The sequence below is a fragment of the Salmo trutta genome, chromosome 36, assembly GCF_901001165.1.
Source record: "Salmo trutta chromosome 36, fSalTru1.1, whole genome shotgun sequence".
Lineage (NCBI taxonomy): Eukaryota > Metazoa > Chordata > Actinopteri > Salmoniformes > Salmonidae > Salmo > Salmo trutta.
This window is the reverse complement of record NC_042992.1, coordinates 6,593,124-6,616,738: the sequence shown is the minus strand read 5'-3', so window position 1 is coordinate 6,616,738 and position 23,615 is coordinate 6,593,124. Positions and strand designations below refer to the sequence as shown.

The 23,615-nt window shown below is 45.4% G+C and overlaps 1 protein-coding gene across 1 annotated transcript; it reads right to left on the bottom strand.

Moving 5' to 3' along the window:
• Positions 1 to 352: 352 nt before the first annotated feature.
• Positions 353 to 17,796, bottom strand: LOC115175401 (importin subunit alpha-7). Its single transcript, XM_029734632.1, has 12 exons — positions 17,757 to 17,796; positions 16,766 to 16,956; positions 11,813 to 12,008; positions 11,463 to 11,557; positions 11,103 to 11,234; positions 10,798 to 10,886; positions 10,565 to 10,664; positions 5,998 to 6,161; positions 5,685 to 5,889; positions 5,221 to 5,348; positions 2,300 to 2,490; positions 353 to 1,951 (listed from the first exon to the last, which is right to left on the bottom strand). The coding sequence occupies exons 1-12, from the start codon at positions 17,794 to 17,796 to the stop codon at positions 1,764 to 1,766; spliced, it is 1,719 nt and encodes a 572-aa protein (XP_029590492.1). The 3' UTR covers positions 353 to 1,763.
• Positions 17,797 to 23,615: the final 5,819 nt, after the last annotated feature.

Here is a 23,615-nt window from a genome sequence, read left to right as displayed (position 1 = left end):
CAATAGGAACACCATGCAAACCCTAGCATACATACACACCGGGGGGACACACACACCAAATCCCAGGGCCTACTGCAACTCAGCCAGCACCAACATATCTATTTACACTGGAGCTCTGTTCCGAATGACACCCTATTCCCTATATAGTGCACTATTTTAGACCAGGGCCCTATGGAACCCTATTCCCTATATAGTGCACTACTTTAGATCAGAGCCCTATTCCCCATATAGTACACTACTTTAGACCAGGGCCCATAGGGCTTAGCGTGTCATTCAGAATGCATCCCGGGCTTCGATGGAACAGAGAGAGAAGGGGAAAAAAAAGCCCTAACCATACATGCAGGTGAGTAAATAGGATATTACAGTGAATCTGACATTGATGCCTGATTTAAGTGAAGCTGAGTTACATGTTTTTTCTCAAGTTAGTGTAGCCCCTCCCCCCCCAGCGGTATGCCGTTGTAATAGTTAGAATCACGTCATAATTCAAATCTATCGTTATTAAGAACACAGCACACAACGAACATTATATCTCTAGCTATATCAACTTCAGATCAAGCTAGTAACCTAGGTATTTTAACTGTTTATATGGTTCAATATGGACCCCACCCACCCACCTTAAATCCCCTTCCCACTCTCGACGCCATCCGTTAGCCCAGAAGTTTTCCTGATTTTACGATTTACACCCCAACATGTTGATCCACCCTTGTCATCCCTCCCCAGGTCCAAGAAATCATCTGACGCAAACAAAAACAAAACAAAAGTTGCTAAAAGTTGTAGGAAATAAAATTGTAGAGAAAGGACTGTTAGTTCTAGAAGGAGAGAACCTTGGGTCAACACTCCAAACAATAGTTCTAGAATTACTAAGAATCCACAGAATTGTTTTAGTGGAACCCTGTATGTCTGATAAGACAGAAACCAATGTGAATGAGGGTTTGGCCTCTTGAGTTCTATTGCTAACAATAAAGAAGTCTTCAGGTCTGGGGACACTAGCCTTCAGGTGGTACACTGAGATGTGCTTCAGAACAGGCCAAGGGGGGAAAAAAAACAAAAAAAACAGGGCTGACAAAAGCTAAAATGAGGGGGAAAGGATAAATAAGTGAAATAACACTCCTCACACTAGGTCAGATTTGACCCCCCCCCCACATCCTAAAGGTCATCCCTATGGGCCGACAGGAAGCAGTAAAAACCACAACAAGCCACTGCTACTGTCAGAAGAAAAATCAGGACTCTCAACAGTACTGGCGGTATTTCTCAATGTATCTGTGCGTTTCAAACCTGCCTTGGTGTGTGATCACTGATCTGGAAGAGCTTTGTTTTATCATCAGGTCATGTGGTGGAGGAGTTCAGCTCTCCGATTGGCTCCTCAGACGAGATGAGGTGTTCTGTTAGAAGCGACTGATCTGTTTTGGGTAGGTAGAGCCACGCTCACGGGGGATTGGGGAATATTAGGTTGGATAAAGCCTTCCATGGGGATAGGATGGAGAGGACAACGTTCTATCTTCCATGGTTAAGCCTGGAAGGTCACAGTGGAGAAAGGATGGGGCACAGGAAACCCTGCATCAGTAGAAGTTGGGGTAGCAGAGCTAGCCACGGGCTGGGGCATAAAGGATGGGTGGTGGTTGGAGGGACACAGGGACCCTAATTTACCTCAAAACCCTCCATTGGTAGGGGATATGGGGGGGAAGAAGTTAACTGAAAGCCTTCCAATGGGATCCTATGGGTATATGAGTGATGTTTGGATGAACCAAAGAGAAAGGAGGGCGTTATAGCTGGAAGCCTTCCATGGGTGCCTCCTGCTGGGGGAAGAGGAACTGCTGGTTGACCTGGTCTACCTGAGGAGCCAGGCTCTGGTCCTCCTCCTCCACTCCAAAGTAGTGCTCTATCAGATCAAAGGCCTTCTGGTAGATCTCTTGGTTCTCGTGACTCTGAAGGAACTCGATCTTATCCAGACCTGGAGACGGAGAGAGTTTATTTATTCATACACCACGGTAGATTATGCAATTGTATGTATGTATGCGGAAGTGCGTTTGTGTACTGTACGAGTGTGTGTGTGTGTGTATATATATATATATATATGTGTGTGTGTGTGTGTGTGTGTGTGTGTGTGTGTGTGTGGTGGTGCACATGTACCTATACTGTACGAATGTGTTTGTTTACATGTACCTCAGAACAGTAGCGGTTGTTTGTATTATACAGTGCATTTCAGAAAGTATTCAGACCCCTTGACTTTTTCCACATTTTATTACGTTAAAGCTATATTCTGAGAGAGCAGTAAGAGTTGATGTTTGTATGTACGTACCATAGGCCTCCTCTATGAGAGAGCAGTAGGGGTTGATGCCGGTACCGCTGGGTCCTGCATCCTGCTTGGCCTCTTGGTCTCCCAGTCGCAGAATGTTCTCCAAACCATTCAGAGCCACCTGGACTATCTTACTGTCCATCACTGTCAACAAGTCACACAGAGGCTTGATACAGCCCAGGTTCACCAGGTACCTAGAGAGAGATCAGAGAATGAAAGATGGAGAAAAAAGGGAGAGAGACAGAAAGAGATTGTCAGACCTGGGCCCTGACAGTAAATCTCAGAAAGACAAAAATAATGGCATTCCAAAAAAGGTCCAGCTGCCAAGACAACAAATACAATTTCCACCTAGACACCGTTGCCATAGAGTACACAAAAAAACTATACATACCTCGGCCTAAACATCATCACCACAAAGCTGTGAACGATCTGAGAGACAAGGCAAGGGCCTTCTAATCCGTCAAAGGAAATAAAATTCCTTTGGAATGTTTACTGTTCATATTTATTTAAAAAAATGTAACCCCTTTTTCTCCCCAATTTCGTGATTACGATCTTGTCTCATTGCTGCAACTCCCCTACGGGCTCGGGAGAGGCAAACCGTGCTTTTTAACACCCGCCCGCTTAACCCGGAAGCCAGCTGCGCCAATGTGTCGGATGAAACTCCAGCAGGTATATTTCACTGGTCATCCCCAAAGCCAACACCTCCTTTGGCCGCCTTTCCTTCCAGTTCTCTGCTGCCAATGACTGGAACGAATTGCAAAAGTCACTGAAGCTGGAGACTTACATCTCCCTCACTAACTTTAAGCATCAGCTGTCAGAGCAGCTTACCGATCACTGTACCTGTACACAGACAATCTGTAAATAGCCCACCCAACTACCTCATATAGTCATTTTTTTGTTGCTCTTTTGCACCCCAGTATATCTACTTGCATATCATCATCTGCACATCTATCACTCCAGTGTTAATGCTAAATTGTGATTATTTCGCCTCTATGGCCTATTTTTTATTGCCTTACCTCCCTACCCTTACTACATTTGCACACACTGTACATAGATTTTTCTATTGTGTTATTGACTGTACGTTTGTTTACTCCATGTGTAACTCTGTTGCTGTTTTTGTCACACCGCTTTGCTTTATCTTGGCCAGGTCGCAGTTGTAAATGAGAACTTGTTCTCAACTGGCCTACCTGGTTAAATATTTAAAAAAATTATATATATATATATATATATATATATATATATATATATATATATATATATATATATATATATATATATATATATATATACACACATAATTTTTTTTTAAACACCGCTCAACTGACAACCGCAGTCAGCCTGCAGGCGCCCGGCTCACCACAAGGAGTCGCTAGATCACGATGAGCCAAGTAAAGCCCCCGCGGCCAAACCCTCCCCTAACCCGGGCGACGTTGGGCCAATTGTCCCTATGGGACTTCCGGTCACGGCTGGTAAAGACTACAGCCTGGGATCGAACCCCAAGCTGTAGTTGACGCCTCAACACTGCGATGCAGTGCCTTAGAACGCTGCGCCACTCTGGGAGGCCCACTGTTCATTTTCTATTGTTTATTTCACTTGCTTTGGCAATGTAAACATATGTTTCCCATGACAATAAAAGCCCTTTGAAGAGAGAGCGCGAGAGAGAGAGAGAGAGAGAGAGAGAGAGAGAGAGAGAGAGAGAGAGAGAGAGAGAGCAGGACTTGTGTGAGTGACAGCAACATGAACCCTAGATAATGAATACGGAATGCGTTTGGTATAATCCAGACGCCTGACCAATGCAGCGGCCCGAGACAGAACGTGTGTTAGTGTCTCGTGACATTCCACTGACGGAGGGAAAAAGAACTGCAACGTAATTCAATATAGACAAAAAGCTCTCAACTAGGCCTCACACACACACACCAGAGTATAGCTCCTGTTTGATATAACGGGGACAATTTTGGTATTACCGAATGCATACCATGAAAACACTGCTAAGCCTGGAATCTCAGACTCCAGGAGGAAACAGTGAAAAACGAACACAAATCCCCTAAACCACCTCTCCTTGACCCCTCCCTCTTCTGACATGGACTAGGGTTCACCTTTCCTAATCCTGTCCTGGTAAGGCACGTTTATACCTGATCAGTCCTGGTGAGGTGGGCGCGGCTTTATACCTGATCAGTTCTGGTGAGGTGGGCGTGGCTTTATACCTGACCAGTCCTGGTGAGGTGGACGTGGCTTTATACCTGACCAGTCCTGGTGAGGTGGGCACGGCTTTATACCTGATCAGTTCTGGTGAGGTGGGCGCGGCTTTATACCTGATCAGTTCTGGTGAGGTGGGCGCGGCTTTATACCTGACCAGTTCTGGTGAGGTGGGCACGGCTTTATACCTGACCAGTCCTGGTGAGGTAGGCACGGCTTTATACCTGACCAGTTCTGGTGAGGTAGGCACGGCTTTATACCTGACCAGTTCTGGTGAGGTAGGCACGGCTTTATACCTGACCAGTTCTGGTGAGGTGGGCGTGGCTTTATACCTGACCAGTCCTGGTGAGGTAGGCACGGCTTTATACCTGACCAGTCCTGGTGAGGTAGGCACGGCTTTATACCTGACCAGTTCTGGTGAGGTGGGCGTGGCTTTATACCTGACCAGTTCTGGTGAGGTGGGCGTGGCTTTATACCTGACCAGTTCTGGTGAGGTGGGCGTGGCTTTATACCTGATCTGTTCTGGTGAGGTGGGCGTGGCTTTATACCTGACCAGTCCTGGTGAGGTAGGCACGGCTTTATACCTGACCAGTTCTGGTGAGGTGGGCGTGGCTTTATACCTGATCTGTTCTGGTGAGGTGGGCGTGGCTTTATACCTGATCTGTTCTGGTGAGGTGGGCGTGGCTTTATACCTGACCAGTTCTGGTGAGGTGGGCGTGGCTTTATACCTGATCTGTTCTGGTGTTCCTCCAGAGGTGGCGTTAGTGATGGCCCAGGCTGCTTCTTTCCTGGTTCTAAACTCTGCCTTCTGCAGGATGTCGATCAGCACAGGGAAGATGTTAGCGTCAATCACCGTCTAGGAGAGGAGAAACGACAGGAAGTGAAACGGTTGAGTGGAGACAGATGCAACACAAGCCTTTTGTCCTTTATTCAGACTGAAGACTGAGATCAGACCCAGGTCTTGAAGACCCCTTTGGATCTGTATAGTGTCTATACCAGTCTGTGTTATGCATCTGTTACTGTAGAGAACGGTATCTGGATCTCACCCCTGAGATAATACAACCATCTGTTTATCTGTAGTGTTCGTATGTCTGTGTGTAAAGTCTGGATCTCACCTGTATCGGAGCCCTGTTACCAGCTATGATGTTTATCTGTAGTGTTCGTATGTCTGTGTATAAAGTCTGGATCTCACCTGTATCTGAGCCCTGTTGCCAGCTGTGATGTTGGAGATGGTCCAGCAGGCTTCTTTCCGGATGGACTCTTTAGGACTACTCAGCAGGTGGAGCAGACAGGGCAGGGCTGAACAGTTCAACACCACCTGTGTCTGGATGTCGTCTCCAGTAACGATGTTCCCCACTGCTCTCAGAGCAGGAGACGCCACCTTGTAGTCTGTGTGCCTGACAGAGAGAACATTCAAAAAAGTTACTACGCTGAACCTCCTGTAGTGTGCACACACACACACACCAGCAACTCTACGAGGCACCTCCAGAAACACAAACACTTACATGAGCAGCTCAACGAGGCGCCTGCAGACACCAGAGTCGATGACAGCCTGGATCTTCTCGTTGGGTCCATCAGAGAGGTAGGACAGAGCCCAGCAGGCGTCTGCTAACAGATCGGAATCACTGCTGAATAACAGTCTAGACAGGACCTGCAGACAGGGGGACACCTGGGGGACAGAGGACAGACAGGGGGACATTTAGTGTATTCTATCAGAGAGGTAGGACAGAGCCCAGCAGGCGTCTGCTAACAGATCGGAATCACTGCTGAACAACAGTCTAGACAGGACCTGCAGACAGGGAGGACAGAGGAACTGTTGGTCTGGGTTCTAAGAGTGCGTGAGTGAATTTTGACGTTTTCCCCGAAGAGACCCTGAACCCCAACTCAGGGCCTACCTTCAAACTCAGGGCCTACCTTCAAACTCAGGGCCTACCTTCAAACTCAGGGCCTACCTTCAAACTCAGGGCCTACCTTCAAACTCAGGGCCTACCTTCAAACTCAGGGCCTACCTTCAAACTCAGGGCCTACCTTCAAACTCAGGGCCTACCTTCAAACTCAGGGCCTACCTTCAAACTCAGGGCCTACCTTCAAACTCAGGGCCTACCTTCAAACTCAGGGCCTACCTTCAAACTCAGGGCCTACCTTCAAACTCAGGGCCTACCTTCAAACTCAGGGCCTACCTTCAAACTCAGGGCCTACCTTCAAACTCAGGGCCTACCTTCAAACTCAGGGCCTACCTTCAAACTCAGTGCCTACCTTCAAACTCAGTGCCTACCTTCAAACTCAGTGCCTACCTTCAAACTCAGTGCCTACCTTCAAACTCAGTGCCTACCTTCAAACTCAGTGCCTACCTTCAAACTCAGTGCCTACCTTCAAACTCAGTGCCTACCTTCAAACTCAGTGCCTACCTTCAAACTCAGTGCCTATTTGCTTGACATCATGGGAAAATCAAAAGACATCAGCCAAGATCTCAGAATCTTTTTTGTAGACCTCCACAAGTCTGGTTGATCCTTGGGAGCAATTACCAAACGCCTGAAGGTACCACGTTCATCTGTACAAACAATAGTATGCAAGTATAAACACCATGGGACCACGCAGCCGTCATACCTCTCAGGAAGGAGACGCGTTCTGTCTCCTAGAGATGGATGTACTTTGGCACGAAAAGTGCAAATCAATCCCAGAACAACAGCAAAGGACCTTGTGAAGATGCTGGAGGAAACAGGTAAAAAAGTATCTATATCCACAGTAAAACGAGTCCTATATCGACATAACCTGAAAGGCCGCTCAGTAAGGAAGAAGCCACTGCTCCAAAACCGCCATAAAAAAAGCCAGACTACGGTTTGCAACTGCACATGGGGACAAAGATCGTACTATTTGGAGAAATGTCTTCTGGTCTGATGAAACAAAAATACAACTCTTTGGCCATAATGACCATCGTTATGTTTGGAGGAAAAAGGGGGAGGCTTGCAAGCTGAAGAACACCATCCCAACTGTGAAGCACAGGGGTGGCAGCATCATGTTATGGGGGTGCTTTGCTGCAGGAGGGACTGGTGCACTTTACAAAATATATGGCATCATGAGGGAGGAAAATGATGTGGATATATTGAAGCAACATCAAGACATCAGTCAGGAAGTTACAGCTTGGTCGCAAATGCGTCTTCCAAATGGACAATGACCACAAGCATAGTTCCAAAGTTGTGGCAAAATGGCTTAAGAACAACCAAGTCAAGGTACTGGAGTGACCATCACAAAGCCCCGATCTCAATCCTATAGAAAATTTGAGGGCAGAACTGAAAAGGCATGTGGAAGCAAAGAGGCCTACAAACCTGACTCAGTTACACCAGCTCTGTCAGGAGAAATGGGCCAAATTTCACCCAACTTATTGTGGGAAGCTTGTGGAAGGCTCCCCGAAAACGTTTGACCCAAGTTAAACAATTTAAAAGCAACGCTACCAAATACACTCAATTAGTATGTAAACTTCTGACCCACTGGGAATGTGATGAAAGAAATAAAAGCTGAACTAAATCATTCTCTCTACTATTATTCTGACATTTCACATTCTTAAAATAAAGTAGTGATCCTAACTGACCTAAGACAGGGAATTTTTACCAGGATTAAATGTCAGGAATTGTGAAAAACTCATTTTAAATGTATTTGGCTAAGGTGTATGTAAACTTCCGACTTCAAATGTATATGGATTTGTACCATTCACCGAACTGGACTGTGTTTACAGCATGAGCGGTCGTGAGTAGATGTGCTTGTTGAGAGATCAAAGCGAGAGCTGCATGTAGCCACGTATGAACACTGTTTATATCCTTTGCTAGTTAGTGAGTTATTAGCTCACTTATAGATCATTTGTAGTCATCAATAGGGGAGTGATTGCTTCCTGCATGAGCACAAAACATTTACATTTCTAGACTTCTTTGAGTCAGGTAAAGAGCTTCTTTTTTTTATGTACATCTTAAAGTGACAGTGTTATATTTTGAGACACCTTACCATAAAACACCGGTAGGTCTACGTTATGATCCAAGCCACACTAGTCTACATGGCTACTGTTAAAACAGTCAATTAACGCAGGTACAACCTCAGTGTTCACAGTAAACACGCACTGGAAGTTGCACTGAATTTTTAACAACGTTCAAGTTTGTGCTCAGCAGACCTGCAGCAGACCTGAAATTTGCTGTGCCCCCCCCCCCCCCCCCCCCCCCCCAATTTATTTTTTATTTTTATGAGTAATGGCTTGTTAGGGGGATGCCGCTGGCTGATTACAGCTGTCACACGTGACATTGAATGAAGCATTCATTCTGATAGGACAGAGCTGACATCCCGCTCTGAACTCTGATATCCTCATTCTGATAGGACAGAGCTGACATCCCGCTCTGAACTCTGATATCCTCATTCTGATAGGACAGAGCTGACATCACGCTGTGAACTCTGATATCCTCATTGTAGAATGCGTAGGGATGCATTCTGTGCTAAGTCAATGATTTCAATATGATAAACCGACACTCTTTAACACGCTCTCTCTCCTCCTCATCTCATTTAGTACAACCGATAGGGCTGAATACTACGCCCTCTCTGACACTATAACAGGCCATTAAATGGAGTTACTGTGACTAAGGGAAAGGTGACAGTCAAAAGGGAACCATCTAAGAGTAGGCTATTGGGACACAGGCACAGACTGATCTCCCACCCAGAGAGAGTCACAGGGTGAGAGAAACGCCTACTTCTTCACATACCGGCCCCTGGGTCACATGGCGTCACAGTTAGTCACTGGGGCTTTTATGTTCCGGCTGGCTAGAGTCACTAGCAGATTAAACCATTAGCTAGCTAGCTAGCTAGCTAGCTAGCTAGCTAGCAGGCGGGAATAACACAGCATTACAGACAAGCACCATGGAACCCAGACCGAGGCAAATGACACCTCATCTCCTACATAGGGCCCTGGTCACTAGTAGTGCACTATAGGTGTCTAGAGGCCAAAGGACTGACTTCACCTAGTTAGAGGTTATGGTTTACATTCAGAACTCAATGAGCCACTGCTTTCAACTCCAAGCGCTTTGGAAAGTCTTTATACCAATTATGGAGTTAACCTACTTCTTTAGGTTTAGCTAGCCGTTACTGTTTAGATTGTAGCATACACACCAATCACAGAGAGAGAGAGGTAGTGATATGATTAAGGACACACCAATCACAGAGAGAGAGAGGTAGTGAGATGATTAAGGACCCACCAAACACACAGAGAGGTAGTGAGATGATTAAGGACCCACCAAACACAGAGATCAAATCAGATGTATTTAACACTAATCCTTATCCTATTAGAATGTTCTGACTACACCAACATTGCTTCTCTGGCTCCAAACCATTCTGCAAATGTGAACTATGTCTGACACCATGTCTATTTTCAGCTGGGTGGGCGGGGGATCAGACAACAGAAGCTGTGTTAACGTAGTGGAGACATATGCAGAGGCAATGAAGCAGAGGGTTGCCTTACCCCTAGACCTTAACATCCTCCTACCCTAGCCCCTCGACTCTTTCCTGGTTGGATACATCTAATATAGAGATGGTTTCATTTAGCCTTCCATAGGGCTCTTTGGATACATCTACTATAGAGATGCTTTCATTTAGCCTTCCATAGGGCTCTTTGGATACATCTAATATAGAGATGGTTTCATTTAGCCTTCCATAGGGCTCTTTGATACATCTAATATAGAGATGGTTTCATTTAGACTTCCATAGGGCTCTTTGGATACATCTAATATAGAGATGGTTTCATTTAGCCTTCCATTGGGCTCTTTGGATACATCTAATATAGAGATGGTTTCATTTAGCCTTCCATAAGGCTCTTTGATACATCTAATATAGAGATGGTTTCATTTAGCCTTCCATTGGGCTCTTTGGATACATCTAATATAGAGATGGTTTCATTTAGCCTTCCATAAGGCTCTTTGATACATCTAATATAGAGATGGTTTCATTTAGCCTTCCATAGGGCTCTTTGACACATCTATTATGTATCAAAGATACATATTAGGGGGGTGGGGGGTTGGAACGTGGGTGTGGTTAGGGTGTTACCTTTTCAAATACAGGTGGGGGGCTCTTCCCCCTGCACAGGTTAGACAGAGCCCACACTGCATTCCTGGTCATGGTCAGTCTGGTTGATTTAGTCAGAAGCCTGGAGAGGAAGCGGGGAGAAGAACCATGAGTGAGTTTCTTATGTAGAGTAGTAGATATCAGAGGACACAGGACCTCCACTCTGATTTCACTGACACATCAACAAAAACAGTAGTGTGATTGTGTGTGCTCACATTAATAGTGGTGGCAGGATATTACAGTTGAGTACGTAGTCTCTGCACACTGCACTGTCTCCTGCTATGTTACCCAAAGCCCACACTGCCTGAGAGAGAGGAAAGAGTAAGGTGAGGGCGGGGGGGGGGGGGAGAGCGGGGGGGGGGGAGAGCGAGCGGGGGGAGAGCGAGCGGGGGGAGAGAGAGAGAGGAGAAAGCGGGTTCTGATCATACTAGCTCCAACACCACAGCTAGGTATAAATTATAGATGGTCTTGTAATAAAAATTTTCCGTGACTGTTTAGAAGTACAGGGGCCGGCCTTTACCTGTTCCTGAACATCTTCAAAGTCCGAGTTGAGTAGTTCTATAAAGATGGGTACTGCTCCTGCCTCGATTACTATGTTAGTCTGCATGGACGTACCTGATGCAATGTTGGTCAGGGCCCAGGCTGCCTCAAACTACACACACACACACACACACACACACACACACACTTTATTAATGACACATTGGTATTGCGTAATAAAACTTGACATAAATGTTATTGTAGACAGCAATACATTTACAATGACATCCACAATGTAATAGCAGCAAATGAACATCCTCTTAAATTTCTAATATTTGTCTGGGTTAACGTTTCTATTTTACCAACACAAACTGTTTCCTAATATTTCCAAAGGTCTCACCTGTAATGTGCAGTTAACGCTCATTTTGAGGAACTCCACAAACCTCTCTACAATGCCTGGGGTGTTGATGACCTCGTCAATAGGTGGATTGGGTTCTTGGAAAGATCAGACAGAATATATGAGTAATGGATCTAACAATTAGCATCGTGGACTCACAACCTTTATCACCCTAGAGGGAGGTAGCCGAATCAGCCGAGTTAGTGCTGGGCATGGAGCCTGAGGGACAACATTCCCCCCCCCCCGGGAGGGACAACAGCCCGAGGGTCCCCCCAGGACAAGGAGTGAAAGGCACGGCTATACACAGACAGGTTACAGAATATCCTGATAATATTCACTGAACAGCCTGGTACCTTTGGACAGTAGTTTCCTGAATGTCTGTGTTGTAGTGAGTTGGAGCTCTGGGTCCTCTGAGAAGAGCATTTCCACCAGGCGTCTAGTTAGGACTCCTTCCTCTGTGGCTGTGGAGTCCACATACGAGTCGACCAGTGGACTCTCAAACATGACTCCCTCCTCGTTCAACATGTCAACGTTTCTCCTCTTGAACAGCTGCCAAATACATGAGAGCAACAGCAGATCAGTTTCTGTGTGTGTGTGTTCTGCGTGCGTGTGTGTGTGTGTGTGTGTGTGTGTTCTGCGTGCGTGTGTGTGTTCTGCCTAGGCCATGTGTGGTAAGCTGTGCTAGGTGTTATACAGGTGGGTTAGGTTCTGTACCTCTCCTGCTTAGACACTAGCAGTAGGCTAGGTGTTCTAGGCTAGGTGTTCTAGGCTAGCAGTGGGCTAGGTGTTCTAGGCTAGGTGTTCTAGGCTAGCAGTGGGCTAGGTGTTCTAGGCTAGCAGTGGGCTAGGTGTTCTAGGCTAGCAGTGGGCTAGGTGTTCTAGGCTAGGTGTTCTAGGCTAGCAGTGGGCTAGGTGTTCTAGGCTAACAGTGGGCTAGGTGTTTTAGGCTAACAGTGGGCTAGGTGTTCTAGGCTAACAGTGGGCTAGGTGTTCTAGGCTAGCTGTTCTAGGCTAGCTGATCTAGGCTAGCTGTTCTAGGCTAGCTGTTCTAGGCTAACAGTGGGCTAGGTGTTCTAGGCTAGGTGTTCTAGGCTAGCAGTGGGCTAGGTGATCTAGGCTAGGTGTTCTAGGCTAGGTGTTCTAGGCTAGGTGTTCTAGGCTAGGTGTTCTAGGCTAGGTGTTCTAGGCTAGGTGTTCTAGGCTAGGTGTTCTCTTTTGATAATGCCCAAAGAGAATTTAACATCATACAACAGAATCTGTATGATTTAAAGCTGGTTCTAAATTCAGGTAAAACAAAATGCATGGTATTTTCAAATGCCAGGCATGTCACTAATCATGTCGTTGCTACATTGGCTGGACATACCATAGAGCAAGTTAAAGTGTACAAATATTTGGGTGTGTGGATTGTTGATAAGATGAGCTTCACTGTGCATGTAGAGAACTTGATAAGGAAGCTCAAGCTGAGAAGAGGTTTTTATTACCGGCATAAGGCTTGTTTTTCTCTGGAGGCCAGGAAGGAGGTGGTACGATGTACATTACTGGCGGTTTTAGATTGTAGTGATGTTATATATATATATATATACAGGCCTCAGCCACTACCCTGAGAGCACTTGATTCAGTATATCATGCAGCCCTCAGGTTCATTACAAATCAGAAACGTCTAACACTTCATTGTGATCTCTACAGCGCTGTTAGCTGGTCGTCATTGACCTTGCTTAGGCTTAAACACTGGTATACACTGATTTCTAAGGCCATATTGGGTAAAATGCCATTTTATCTCTGTTCTTTTTTAGTCAGGTCGGTAAATAAATATCAATTACGGTCCCATTCTCATTTGCTTCTAACAGTACCAAGAATTAGAACAGGTCATGGTAGAAATAGTTTAGTTACTCAGCTCCGTGGTCCTGGAATTCTCTCCTGAACATTTTAAAATGTGATGATCTAGTTTCGTTGGTGGAGTTTAAACACTTTTTATTTCACCTTTATTTAACCAGGTAGGCTAGTTGAGAACAAGTTCTCATTTACAATTGTGACCTGGCCAAGATAAAGCAAAGCAGTTCGACACATACAACAACACAGAGTTACACATGGAGTAAAACAAACATACAGTCAATAATACAGTAGAAAAATAAGTCTATATACAATGTGAGCAAATGAGGTGAGATAAGGGAGGTAAAGGCAAAAAAATACCATGGTGGCAAAGTAAATACAATATAGCAAGTAAAACACTGGAATGGTAGATTTGTAGTGGAAGAAAGTGCAACGTAGAAATAATGGGGTACAAAGGAGCAAAATAAATAAATAAATACAGTAGGGGAAGAGGTAGTTGTTTGGGCTAAATTATGGATGTGTACAGGTGCAGTAATCTGACAGCTGCTCTGACAGCTGGTGCTTAAAGCTAGTGAGGGAGATAAGTGTTTCCAGTTTAGATTTGTGTAGTTCGTTCCAGTCATTGGCAGCAGAGAACTGGAAGGAGAGGCGGCCAAAGGAGGAATTGGCTTTGGGGATGACCAGAGAGATATACCTGCTGGAGTGAGTGCTACAGGTGGGTGCTGCTATGGTGACCAGCGAGCTGAGATAAGGGGGAACTTTAACTAGCAAGGTCCTGTAGATGACCTGAAGCCAGTGGGTTTGGCGACGAGTATGAAGCGAGGGCCAGCCAACAAGAGCATACAGGTCGCAGTGGTGGCTAGTATATAGGGCTTTGGTGACAAAACGGATGGCACTGTGATAGACTGCATCCAATTTTTTGAGTAGGGTATTGGAGGCTATTTTGTAAATGACATCGCCGAAGTCGAGGATCGGTAGGATGGTCAGTTTTACGAGGGTATGTTTGGCAGCATGAGTGAAGGATGCTTTGTTGCGAAATAGGAAGCCAATTCTAGATTTAACTTTGGATTGGAGATGTTTGATGTGAGTCTGGAAGGAGAGCTTACAGTCTAACCAGACACCTAGGTATTGGTAGTTGTCCACATATTCTAAGTCAGAACCGTCCAGAGTAGTGATGCTGGACGGGCGGGCAGGTGCAGGCAGCGATCGGTTGAAGAGCATGCATTTAGTTTTACTTGTATTTAAGAGCAGTTGGAGGCCACGGAAGGAGAGTTGTATGGCATTGAAGCTCGTCTGGAGGGTTGTTAACACAGTGTCCAAAGAAGGGCCAGAAGTATGCAGAATGGTGTCGTCTGCGTAGAGGTGGATCAGAGACTCACCAGCAGCAAGAGCGACATCATTGATGGATACAGAGAAAAGAGTCGGCCCAAGAATTGAACCCTGTGGCACCCCCATAGAGACTACCAGAGGGCCGGACAACAGGCCCTCCGATTTGACACATTGAACTCTATCAGAGAAGTAGTTGGTGAACCAGGCGAGGCAATCATTTGAGAAACCAAGGCTATTGAGTCTGCCAATGAGGATGTGGTGATTGACAGAGGCGAAAGCCGTGGCCAGGTCAATGAATACGGCTGCACAGTATTGTTTCTTATCGATGGCGGTTACGATATCCTTTAGGACCTTGAGCGTGGCTGAGGTGCACCCATGACCAGCTCTGAAACCCGATTGCATAGCGGAGAAGGTGCGGTGGGATTCGAAATGGTCAGTAATCTGTTTGTTAACTTGGCTTTCGAAGACTTTAGAAAGACAGGGTAGGATGGATATAGGTCTGTAGCAGTTTGGGTCAAGAGTGTCCCCTCCTTTGAAGAGGGGGATGACCGCAGCTGTTTTCCAATCTATGGGAATCTCAGACGACACGAAAGAGGTTGAACAGGCTAGTAATAGGGGTTGCAACAATTTCGGCAGATAATTTTAGAAATAAAGGGTCCAGATTGTCTAGCCCGGCTGATTTGTAGGGGTCCAGATTTTGCAGCTCTTTCAGAACATCAGCTGACTGGATTTGGGAGAAGGAAAAATGGGGAAGGCTTGGGCGAGTAGCTGTGGGGGGTGCAGTGCTGTTGACCGTGGTAGGGGTAGCCAGGTGGAAAGCATGGCCAGCCATAGAAAAATGCTTTGCGAAATTTTCAATTATAGTGGATTTATCAGAGGTGGCAGAGTTTCCTATCCTCAGTGCAGTGGGCAGCTGGGAGGAGGTGCTCTTATTCTCCATGGACTTAACAGTGTCCCACAACTTTTTAGAGTTTGTGTTGCAGGAAGCAAATTTCTGCTTCAAAAAGCTAGCCTTGGCTTTTCTAACTGCCTGTGTATATTGGTTTCTAACTTCCCTGAAAAGTTGCATATTACGGGGGCTGTTCGATGCGAATGCAGAACGCCACAGGATGTTTTTGTGTTGGTTAAGGGCAGTCAGGTCTGGAGAGAACAAAGGGCTATATCTGTTCCTGGTTCTAAATTTCTTGAAAGGGGCATGCTTATTTAAGATGGTGAGGAAGGCATTTAAAAAAAATAACCAGGCATCCTCTACTGACGGGATGAGGTCAATATCCTTCGAGGATACCCGGGCCAGGTCGATTAGAAAGGCTTGCTCACTGAAATGTTTCAGGGAGTGTTTGACAGTGATGAGTGGAGGTCGTTTGACCGCTGACCCATTACGGATGCAGGCAATGAGGCAGTGATCGCTGAGATCTTGGTTGAAAACAGCAGAGGTGTATTTAGGATGATATCTATGACTTGATCGATGTATATATCATAGAAGAGTGTAAATGTTTTTAGGACAGCTGTTTTAGTCAAGACTTTTGTGTTTTTAACGTAAATGTTTTTGTTGTGCTGTATGTGTGTTTATAGTTGTGTTTAATGTTGTGTTAGTGGATGTGTGTTTATAGTTGTGTTTAATGGTGTGTTAGTGTGTGTGTGTTTATAGTTGTGTTTAATGTTGTGTTAGTGTATGTGTGTTTATAGTTGTGTTTAATGGTGTGTTAGTGTGTGTGTGTGTTTATAGTTGTGTTTAATGTTGTGTTAGTGTGTGTGTGTTTATAGTTGTGTTTAATGGTGTGTTAGTGTGTGTGTGTTTATAGTTGTGTTTAATGGTGTGTTAGTGTATGTGTGTTTATAGTTGTGTTTAATGTTGTGTTAGTGTGTGTGTGTTTATAGTTGTGTTTAATGTTGTGTTAGTGTATGTAAGTAGTTTTGTCTGAAACGTTGTTCCCCCTGCTGCTATTGGAACAGGTCTCTCTTGGAAAAGAGACGTTATCTCAATGAGAAACACCTGGATATAAAAAATAAAAAAAATAAAAAAAATAAATGGTTTTATTTAAAGGTGCTATACAGGTGGGTTATGTTCTGTGCCTCTCCTGTTTAGACACTAGCAGTGGGCTAGGTGTTATAGGCTAGGTGTTCTACAGGTGGGTTATGTTGTGTACCTGTTGCTCTCGTTTCTGCTTCCTCAGCTGTATACCCTCCTCCTCTCTCCTACGTCTCATCTCCTCCACATTCAGGGCTTTGTTCTTGTAGCTGTTCATCCTGTGGCTATCCTTCGCTGGACTGGCTGACGGCTCTGAAGCACACACACACACGCACACACACACACACACACACACACACACGTTAGATCCTCTTTATAAAAAATAAGTTCTCATTTACAATTGCGACCTGGCCAAGATAAAGCAAAGCAGTTCGACACATACAACAACAGAGTTACACATGGAGTAAAACAAACATACAGTCAATAATACAGTAGAAAAATAAGTCTATATACACACACAATGTGAGCAAATGAGGTGAGATAAGGGAGGTAAAGGCAAAAAAGGCCATGGTGGCAAAGTAAATACAATATAGCAAGTAGCAAGTAAAACACTGTCTTAGATAAACTTTGTTAAAAAAAAAAAGTTCTATCATAGAAGGTTAGAACTTTAACAAAATGAAGTCTTAGCAACAGTCGGCAGGAAAAACACTGTCAAGAGAAGTAACACATTTTCCAAGGAACAAGACTCTTCCATAGGAAGTCTATTGCGTGTGTGTGCGCATGTCTCAGATCCCAAAGTGTAGACTTGGTGAGGACACAGGGGTATATGAGCCCGATATAAACAAGCTCCTGGAAACAGAGCACGGCCACATGGGTAAAAATACACCAGAGTATGTGATGAGTCCACACTCGCACACCAGATATGCAAATAGAGGCTTACATGTAGCCCAAGTTAACTTCTCTCTGACTGTCAAACCTAATACACACACACACACACACACACACAGACTACACTGCCCCACAGACAGAGATTACACTGCCCCACAGACAGAGATGCAGCCCACTGACAGAGCTCTATTCTCCAGCATTCAGCTGGCAGACAAAAACATTTATTCATGAGAGTTAATTGCTGAGTAAGCAGGAAGTGCCTGATCAGCCAGCCGACTGACCACTGGGCAAGCTGCCCCAACTCAGCATTTGTGCAGTCATGGCACCAGACCCGTTACCAGAAGCAGCCAGACCGGGCACCAGACCCGTTACCAGAAGCAGCCAGACCGGGCACCAGACCCGTTACCAGAAGCAGCCAGACCGGGCACCAGACCCGTTACCAGAAGCAGCCAGACCGGGCACCAGACCCGTTACCAGAAGCAGCCAGACCTGTTACCAGAAGCAGCCGGACCGGGCACCAGACCTGTTACCAGAAGCAGCCAGACTGGGCACCAGGCCCGTTACCAGAAGCAGCCAGACTGGGCACCAGGCCCGTTACCAGAAGCAGCCAGACTGGGCACCAGGCCCGTTACCAGAAGCAGCCAGACTGGGCACCAGGCCCGTTACCAGAAGCAGCCAGACTGGGCACCAGGCCCGTTACCAGAAGCAGCCAGACTGGGCACCAGGCCCGTTACCAGAAGCAGCCAGACCTGTTACCAGAAGCAGCCAGACCTGTTACCAGAAGCAGCCGGACCGGGCACCAGAACAGTTACCAGAAGCTGCACCAGAGCAAAAATGTGAACATGAAGCAGAATAAAGTCTTTGATCCTTTAAAAAAACCTGCTGTATGTAAAATAGTGTCTGCTATAGCTTGGAAAATAAATACATGCGACTCTGAACTAGATGTCAAGCGATTAATCGTAATGGCCGATTAATTAGGGCCGATTTCAAGTTTTCATAACAATCGGTATTTTTGGACACGGATTTTGCCAATTTTTTAAATTTTATTTTACCTTTATTTAACTAGGCAAGTCAGTTAAGAACAAATTCTTATTTTCAATGACGGCCTAGGAACAGTGGGTTAACTGCCTTGTTCAGGGGCAGAATGACAGATTTTTACTTTGTCAGCTCGCGGATTAGTTTTTGCAACCTTCCGGTTACTAGTCCAACGCTCTACCCACCTGCCTTACATTGCACTCCACGAGAAGCCTGCGTGGCAGGCTGACTACCTGTTACGTGAGGGCAGCAAGAAGCCAAGGTAAGTTGCTAGCTAGCATTAAACTTATCTTATGAAAAAACAATCAATCTTAACATAATCACTAGTTAAACTAGTAATATCATCAAACATGTGTAGTTATCTAGCGTGTCCTGCGTTGCATATAATCGATGCGGTGCCTGTTAATTTCTCATCGCCAAACAGGGGATTTAACAAGCGCATTCGCGAAAAAAAGCACTCGTTGCTCCAACGTGTACCTAACCATAAACATCAATGCCTTTCTTTAAAATCAATACACAAGTATATATTTTTAAACCTGCATATTTAGTTAATATTGCCTGCTAACATGAATTTCTTATATCTAGGGAAATTGTGTCACTTCTCTTGCGTTCCATGCAAGCAGTCAGAGTATATGCAGCAGTTTGGGCCGCCTGGCTCGTTGCGAACTGTGTGAAATCCATTTATTCCTAACAAAGGCCGTAATTACTTTGCCAGAATTGCACATAATTATGACATAACATGGAAGGTTGTACAATGTAACAGGAATATTTAGACTTAGGGTAGCCATCTGTTAGATAAAATACGGAACGGTTCCGTATTTCACTGAAAGAATAAACGTTCCGTTTTCGAAATGATAGTTTCCGGATTCGACCATATTAATGACCAATGGCTCGTATTTCTGAGTGTTATTACGTTACAATTAAGTCTATGATTTGATATTTGATAGAGCAGTCTGACTGAGCGATATATATATATATATATTAAAAAAACACCCACGGGCCACCAGTTTGAGAATTCTGTCTGCAAGCCACAACAACCACCACAGGGGACAGGATAACGTTCACATGATCTTAAAAATGTTTCATTCTAATCAGAATAGTTCTTAGCCCACACAGAGGCCCGCTGTAATGATTTGTGTCATGCTGCTGCTTCACCCCAAGGCAGTATTGGGTGTGTGTGATCGTGATGTGTCCAGATGGTTCCATGGACTCATGCCCGCCCGCCCACAGCTTGTGGATGGGAAGCCTCGACTTTCCTCTATCTGATACAGCAGCGTGAGGAGCGAGGGTTTAGTCTCCCATGTTTAGGTCTGCTGTGAGATCATTATAAAAAACTAAATTAAGAAAAATCACTTTCTCCCACAACAGAAGAGAATTGTAGTCCACACTAGAAACTTTGGGACAACTGTTTGGTTTGAGCCAGGGGTATTCTAAGTATTTAGGGAATCCAACCCCCTACCAACATGTGTTGGGTGAGTCCTTGATGTGAATGCTCCTGTTCTGGTAATGGCCATCACAAAACAGCCAGGACGGGCAAGACTAGACACAGGAAGAGATTTTAAAGAGAGCAACCCTCCTATGGAACAAAGCAGGATGATGTCATTTCTCCCCCCCCCCCCCCAGACACTGATCTAGGGTCGTTTTGGCACTTAAAAATCAGCATTCACCCTTAACTTAACCCTAATGGTTAAGGTTAGAGTTGGAGGGAATGAAGCTGATCCTAGATCAGTGCCTATGGAGAACTTCTCCCCTCGAGCCTGCAGATTCAGAAAGTCCTGGATGACTGAGAGGGCAGCGAACTGGAAGAAATGTAATGCATTCGGATCTAGCCAACACACACACACACACACACACACCCTGTCCCAGGCTGTAGTCCCCACTTGCTTCAAGGAGACCACCATCGTCCTAGTGTCCAAGCAAACAAAAAAAAGATGACATGCCCTAATGACTAAACGCCTATGTTGCACTCATCATGAAGTGCTTTGAGAGGCTGGTCATGGCCCACATCAAGGACAGGCACACTGGACCCGCTCCAACAGATCCAGGGGAAGATGCCATTTCCATCTGTTCACATAATCCTAATATCTGGAGAAGAACAACACCTATGTGAGAATGCTAGTTTTTTTTTAACACCTTTATTTAACTAGGCAAGTATTCAGACCCTTTACTTAGTACTTTGTTGAAGCACCTTTTGTAGCGATAAAGCCTCGAAGTCTTGATGCTACAAGCTTGGCACACCTGTATTCGGGGAGTTTCTCCCATTCTTCTCTCCGCAGATCCTCTCACGCTCTCAGGTTTGACTAGCCTCTCGAAGCATTTTATGATGACATAAGAGTGCTACTGGTCGGTAGTCATTCAGTTCAGTTACTTTCCCTTTATTGGGCACAGGGATGATAGTGGACATTTGAAGCAGGTTGGAATAGTGACCTGAGCTTGTGAGAAAAAATGTCAGAGAACACAACAGCCAGCTGGTCTGCACACGCTCTGAGGGCCGGGCTGGGGTTGCCGCCCGGGCTGGCAGTCTTGCGAGGGGGTAAGACGTTTGAACGACTTCCATACGTTCGCAGTATAGACTAGAGGTCGACCGATTATTATTTTTCAACATTTGCCACTGTAGGCGGGTGCCTAATCCTACCTCACAGACGGGCCGGCCGTGGGGCCTATTCATAGAATTATATTTTGAATCAATATTAATTCATCATGATCATTTTGATCATGTTTGTAGGCGGCTGCCTAATCCTGCTTATTAAGGATCCAACCCTTTTTTCCAATTCTCACCTAAAATAACACACCCAAATCTACTGCCTGTAGCTCAGGACTTGAAGCAAGGATACGTATATTATTGGTACTATTTGAAAAGGAAACACTCTGAAGTTTGTGGAAATGTGAAATGAATGTAGGAGAATATAACACAGATCTGGTAGAAGATAAAACATGGTTTTTTTTGTACTATCATCTTTGAAATGGAAGAGAAAGGACATAATGTATTATTCCAGGCCAGGCGCAATTTAGATGTTGACCACTAGATGGGAGCAGTGCATGTGCAAAATTTTAGACTGACCCTACATTAGTTCAACCGTCCCGCAGGGGGGGGGGGGTCACCGATCCAGTAGAGGCTAACCACATAGCAGCCTTGCTCAAATGCTTTGCTTTCAATCCACAGTTTTTGATTCGTTTTGAAAGATACTATCCTTATCACATCATCTATGGATTTTTTTTTTTTATGAATCCAGTGACTGAGTCGGCGTATTGATTGACTATCTCCAGAGGCAACCACGAACATAATCCAGTCAGAGGAAAGGTAAGCAACTGCTGCACCATCGAGAGCATCCTGACCGGTTGCGTCACTGCCTTGTACGGTTATTGCTCCACCCATAACCGCAAGGCCCTCCAGCAGGTGGTGAAGACGGCCCAGTACATCACCGGGGCCGTATTCACACCCATCCAGGACATCTACTTGAAATGGAACCTGAGAAAGTCCTGCAGCATCATCATCATAAGGACCACACCCATTAGAGCTGGAAATTGCCACAGAACTCACAATATGATATTATCACGATACTAAGGTGCCGATATGATTTGTATTAGCGATTCTCACAATCCTATATGTATTGCGATTCAATACTGTGATTTATATTGCAATTCAATGTTCCAAACATATTGCTCATCATATGTCTGCTGCAGAGGGACAAGAGAGAGCCATGAGAAAAAAAACAGTTTTGATCAGTCATGGAAATAAAAGTACTGAAAACAAATTGGCTCCATCATTTTGGGGGTTTTGTTTTTAAAACAAGCTATGAAGGAATAAAATACTGGGGTTTGTGCAGGTACAGCCAACTAGCGCAGAAAAGTTGTGATATTGTAAAAAAGAATATCCTGTCCCCCCCAATCACTAGCACACACCCCAGCCATGAGCTGTTCACTCCCTTGCAGTCAGCCCGACGGTATCAGAGCACGAGGTCTGTTAGAAAACTGCGTCTGAGGCTGTTTGCATCTACCAGCCATCAGACCGCTGAACACTTGAACTGACCACCTGCAGTGACTCTCTGAACCTAACCTTCTGCAACTTAGCACACACCCACACACAAAACAGTACATATATAGCACACACCCACACACACACACAAAACAGTACATATATATCACACACCCACTACATATATATCCACACCCACAACACACTACATATATACTGCTCAAAAAAATTAAGGGAACACTTAAACAACACATCCTAGATCTGAATGAAAGAAATCATCTTATTAAATACTTTTTTCTTTACATAGTTGAATGTGCTAACAAAATCACACAAAAATAATCAATGGAAATCCAATTTATCAACCCATTGAGGTCTGGATTTGGAGTCACACTCAAAATTAAAGTGGAAAACCACACTACAGGCTGATCCAACATTGATGTAATGTCCTTAAAACAAGTCAAAATGAGGCTCAGTAGTGTGTGTGGCCTCCACGTGCCTGTATGACCTCCCTACAACGCCTGGGCATGCTCCTGATGAGGTGGCGGATGGTCTCCTGAGGGATCTCCTCCCAGACCTGGACTAAAGCATCCGCCAACTCCTGGACAGTCTGTGGTGCAACGTGGCGTTGGTGGATGGAGCGAGACATGATGTCCCAGATGTGCTCAATTGGATTCAGGTCTGGGGAACGGGCAGGCCAGTCCATAGCATCAATGCCTTCCTCTTGCAAGAACTGCTGACACACTCCAGCCACATGAGGTCTAGCATTGTCTTGCATTAGGAGGAAACCAGGGCCAACCGCACCAGCATATGGTCTCACAAGGGGTCTGAGGATCTCATCTCGGTACCTAATGGCAGTCAGGCTACCTCTGGCGAGCACATGGAGGGCTGTGCGGCCCCCCAAAGAAATGCCACCCCACACCATGACTGACCCACCGCCAAACCGGTCATGCTGGAGGATGTTACAGGCAGCAGAACGTTCTCCACGGCGTAAGCACAACCCCCACCTGTGGACGTCGGGCCCTCATACCACCCTCATGGAGTCTGTTTCTGACCGTTTGAGCAGACACATGCACATTTGTGGCCTGCTGGAGGTCATTTTGCAGGGCTCTGGCAGTGCTCCTCCTGCTCC

Excerpts from the sequence above, each read along its gene's own strand:
- LOC115175401 (XM_029734632.1), bottom strand. The coding sequence starts at position 17,796 with ATGACTGCACAAATGCTGAGTTGGGGCAGCTTGCCCAGTG. Across the intron at positions 12,009-16,765 it reads AGCAGAAACGAGAGCAACAG|CTGTTCAAGAGGAGAAACGT; the intron begins GTACACAACATA and ends TGTATTTGGCAG. Across the intron at positions 5,349-5,684 it reads GCAACAGGGCTCAGATACAG|ACGGTGATTGACGCTAACAT; the intron begins GTGAGATCCAGA and ends CTCCTCTCCTAG.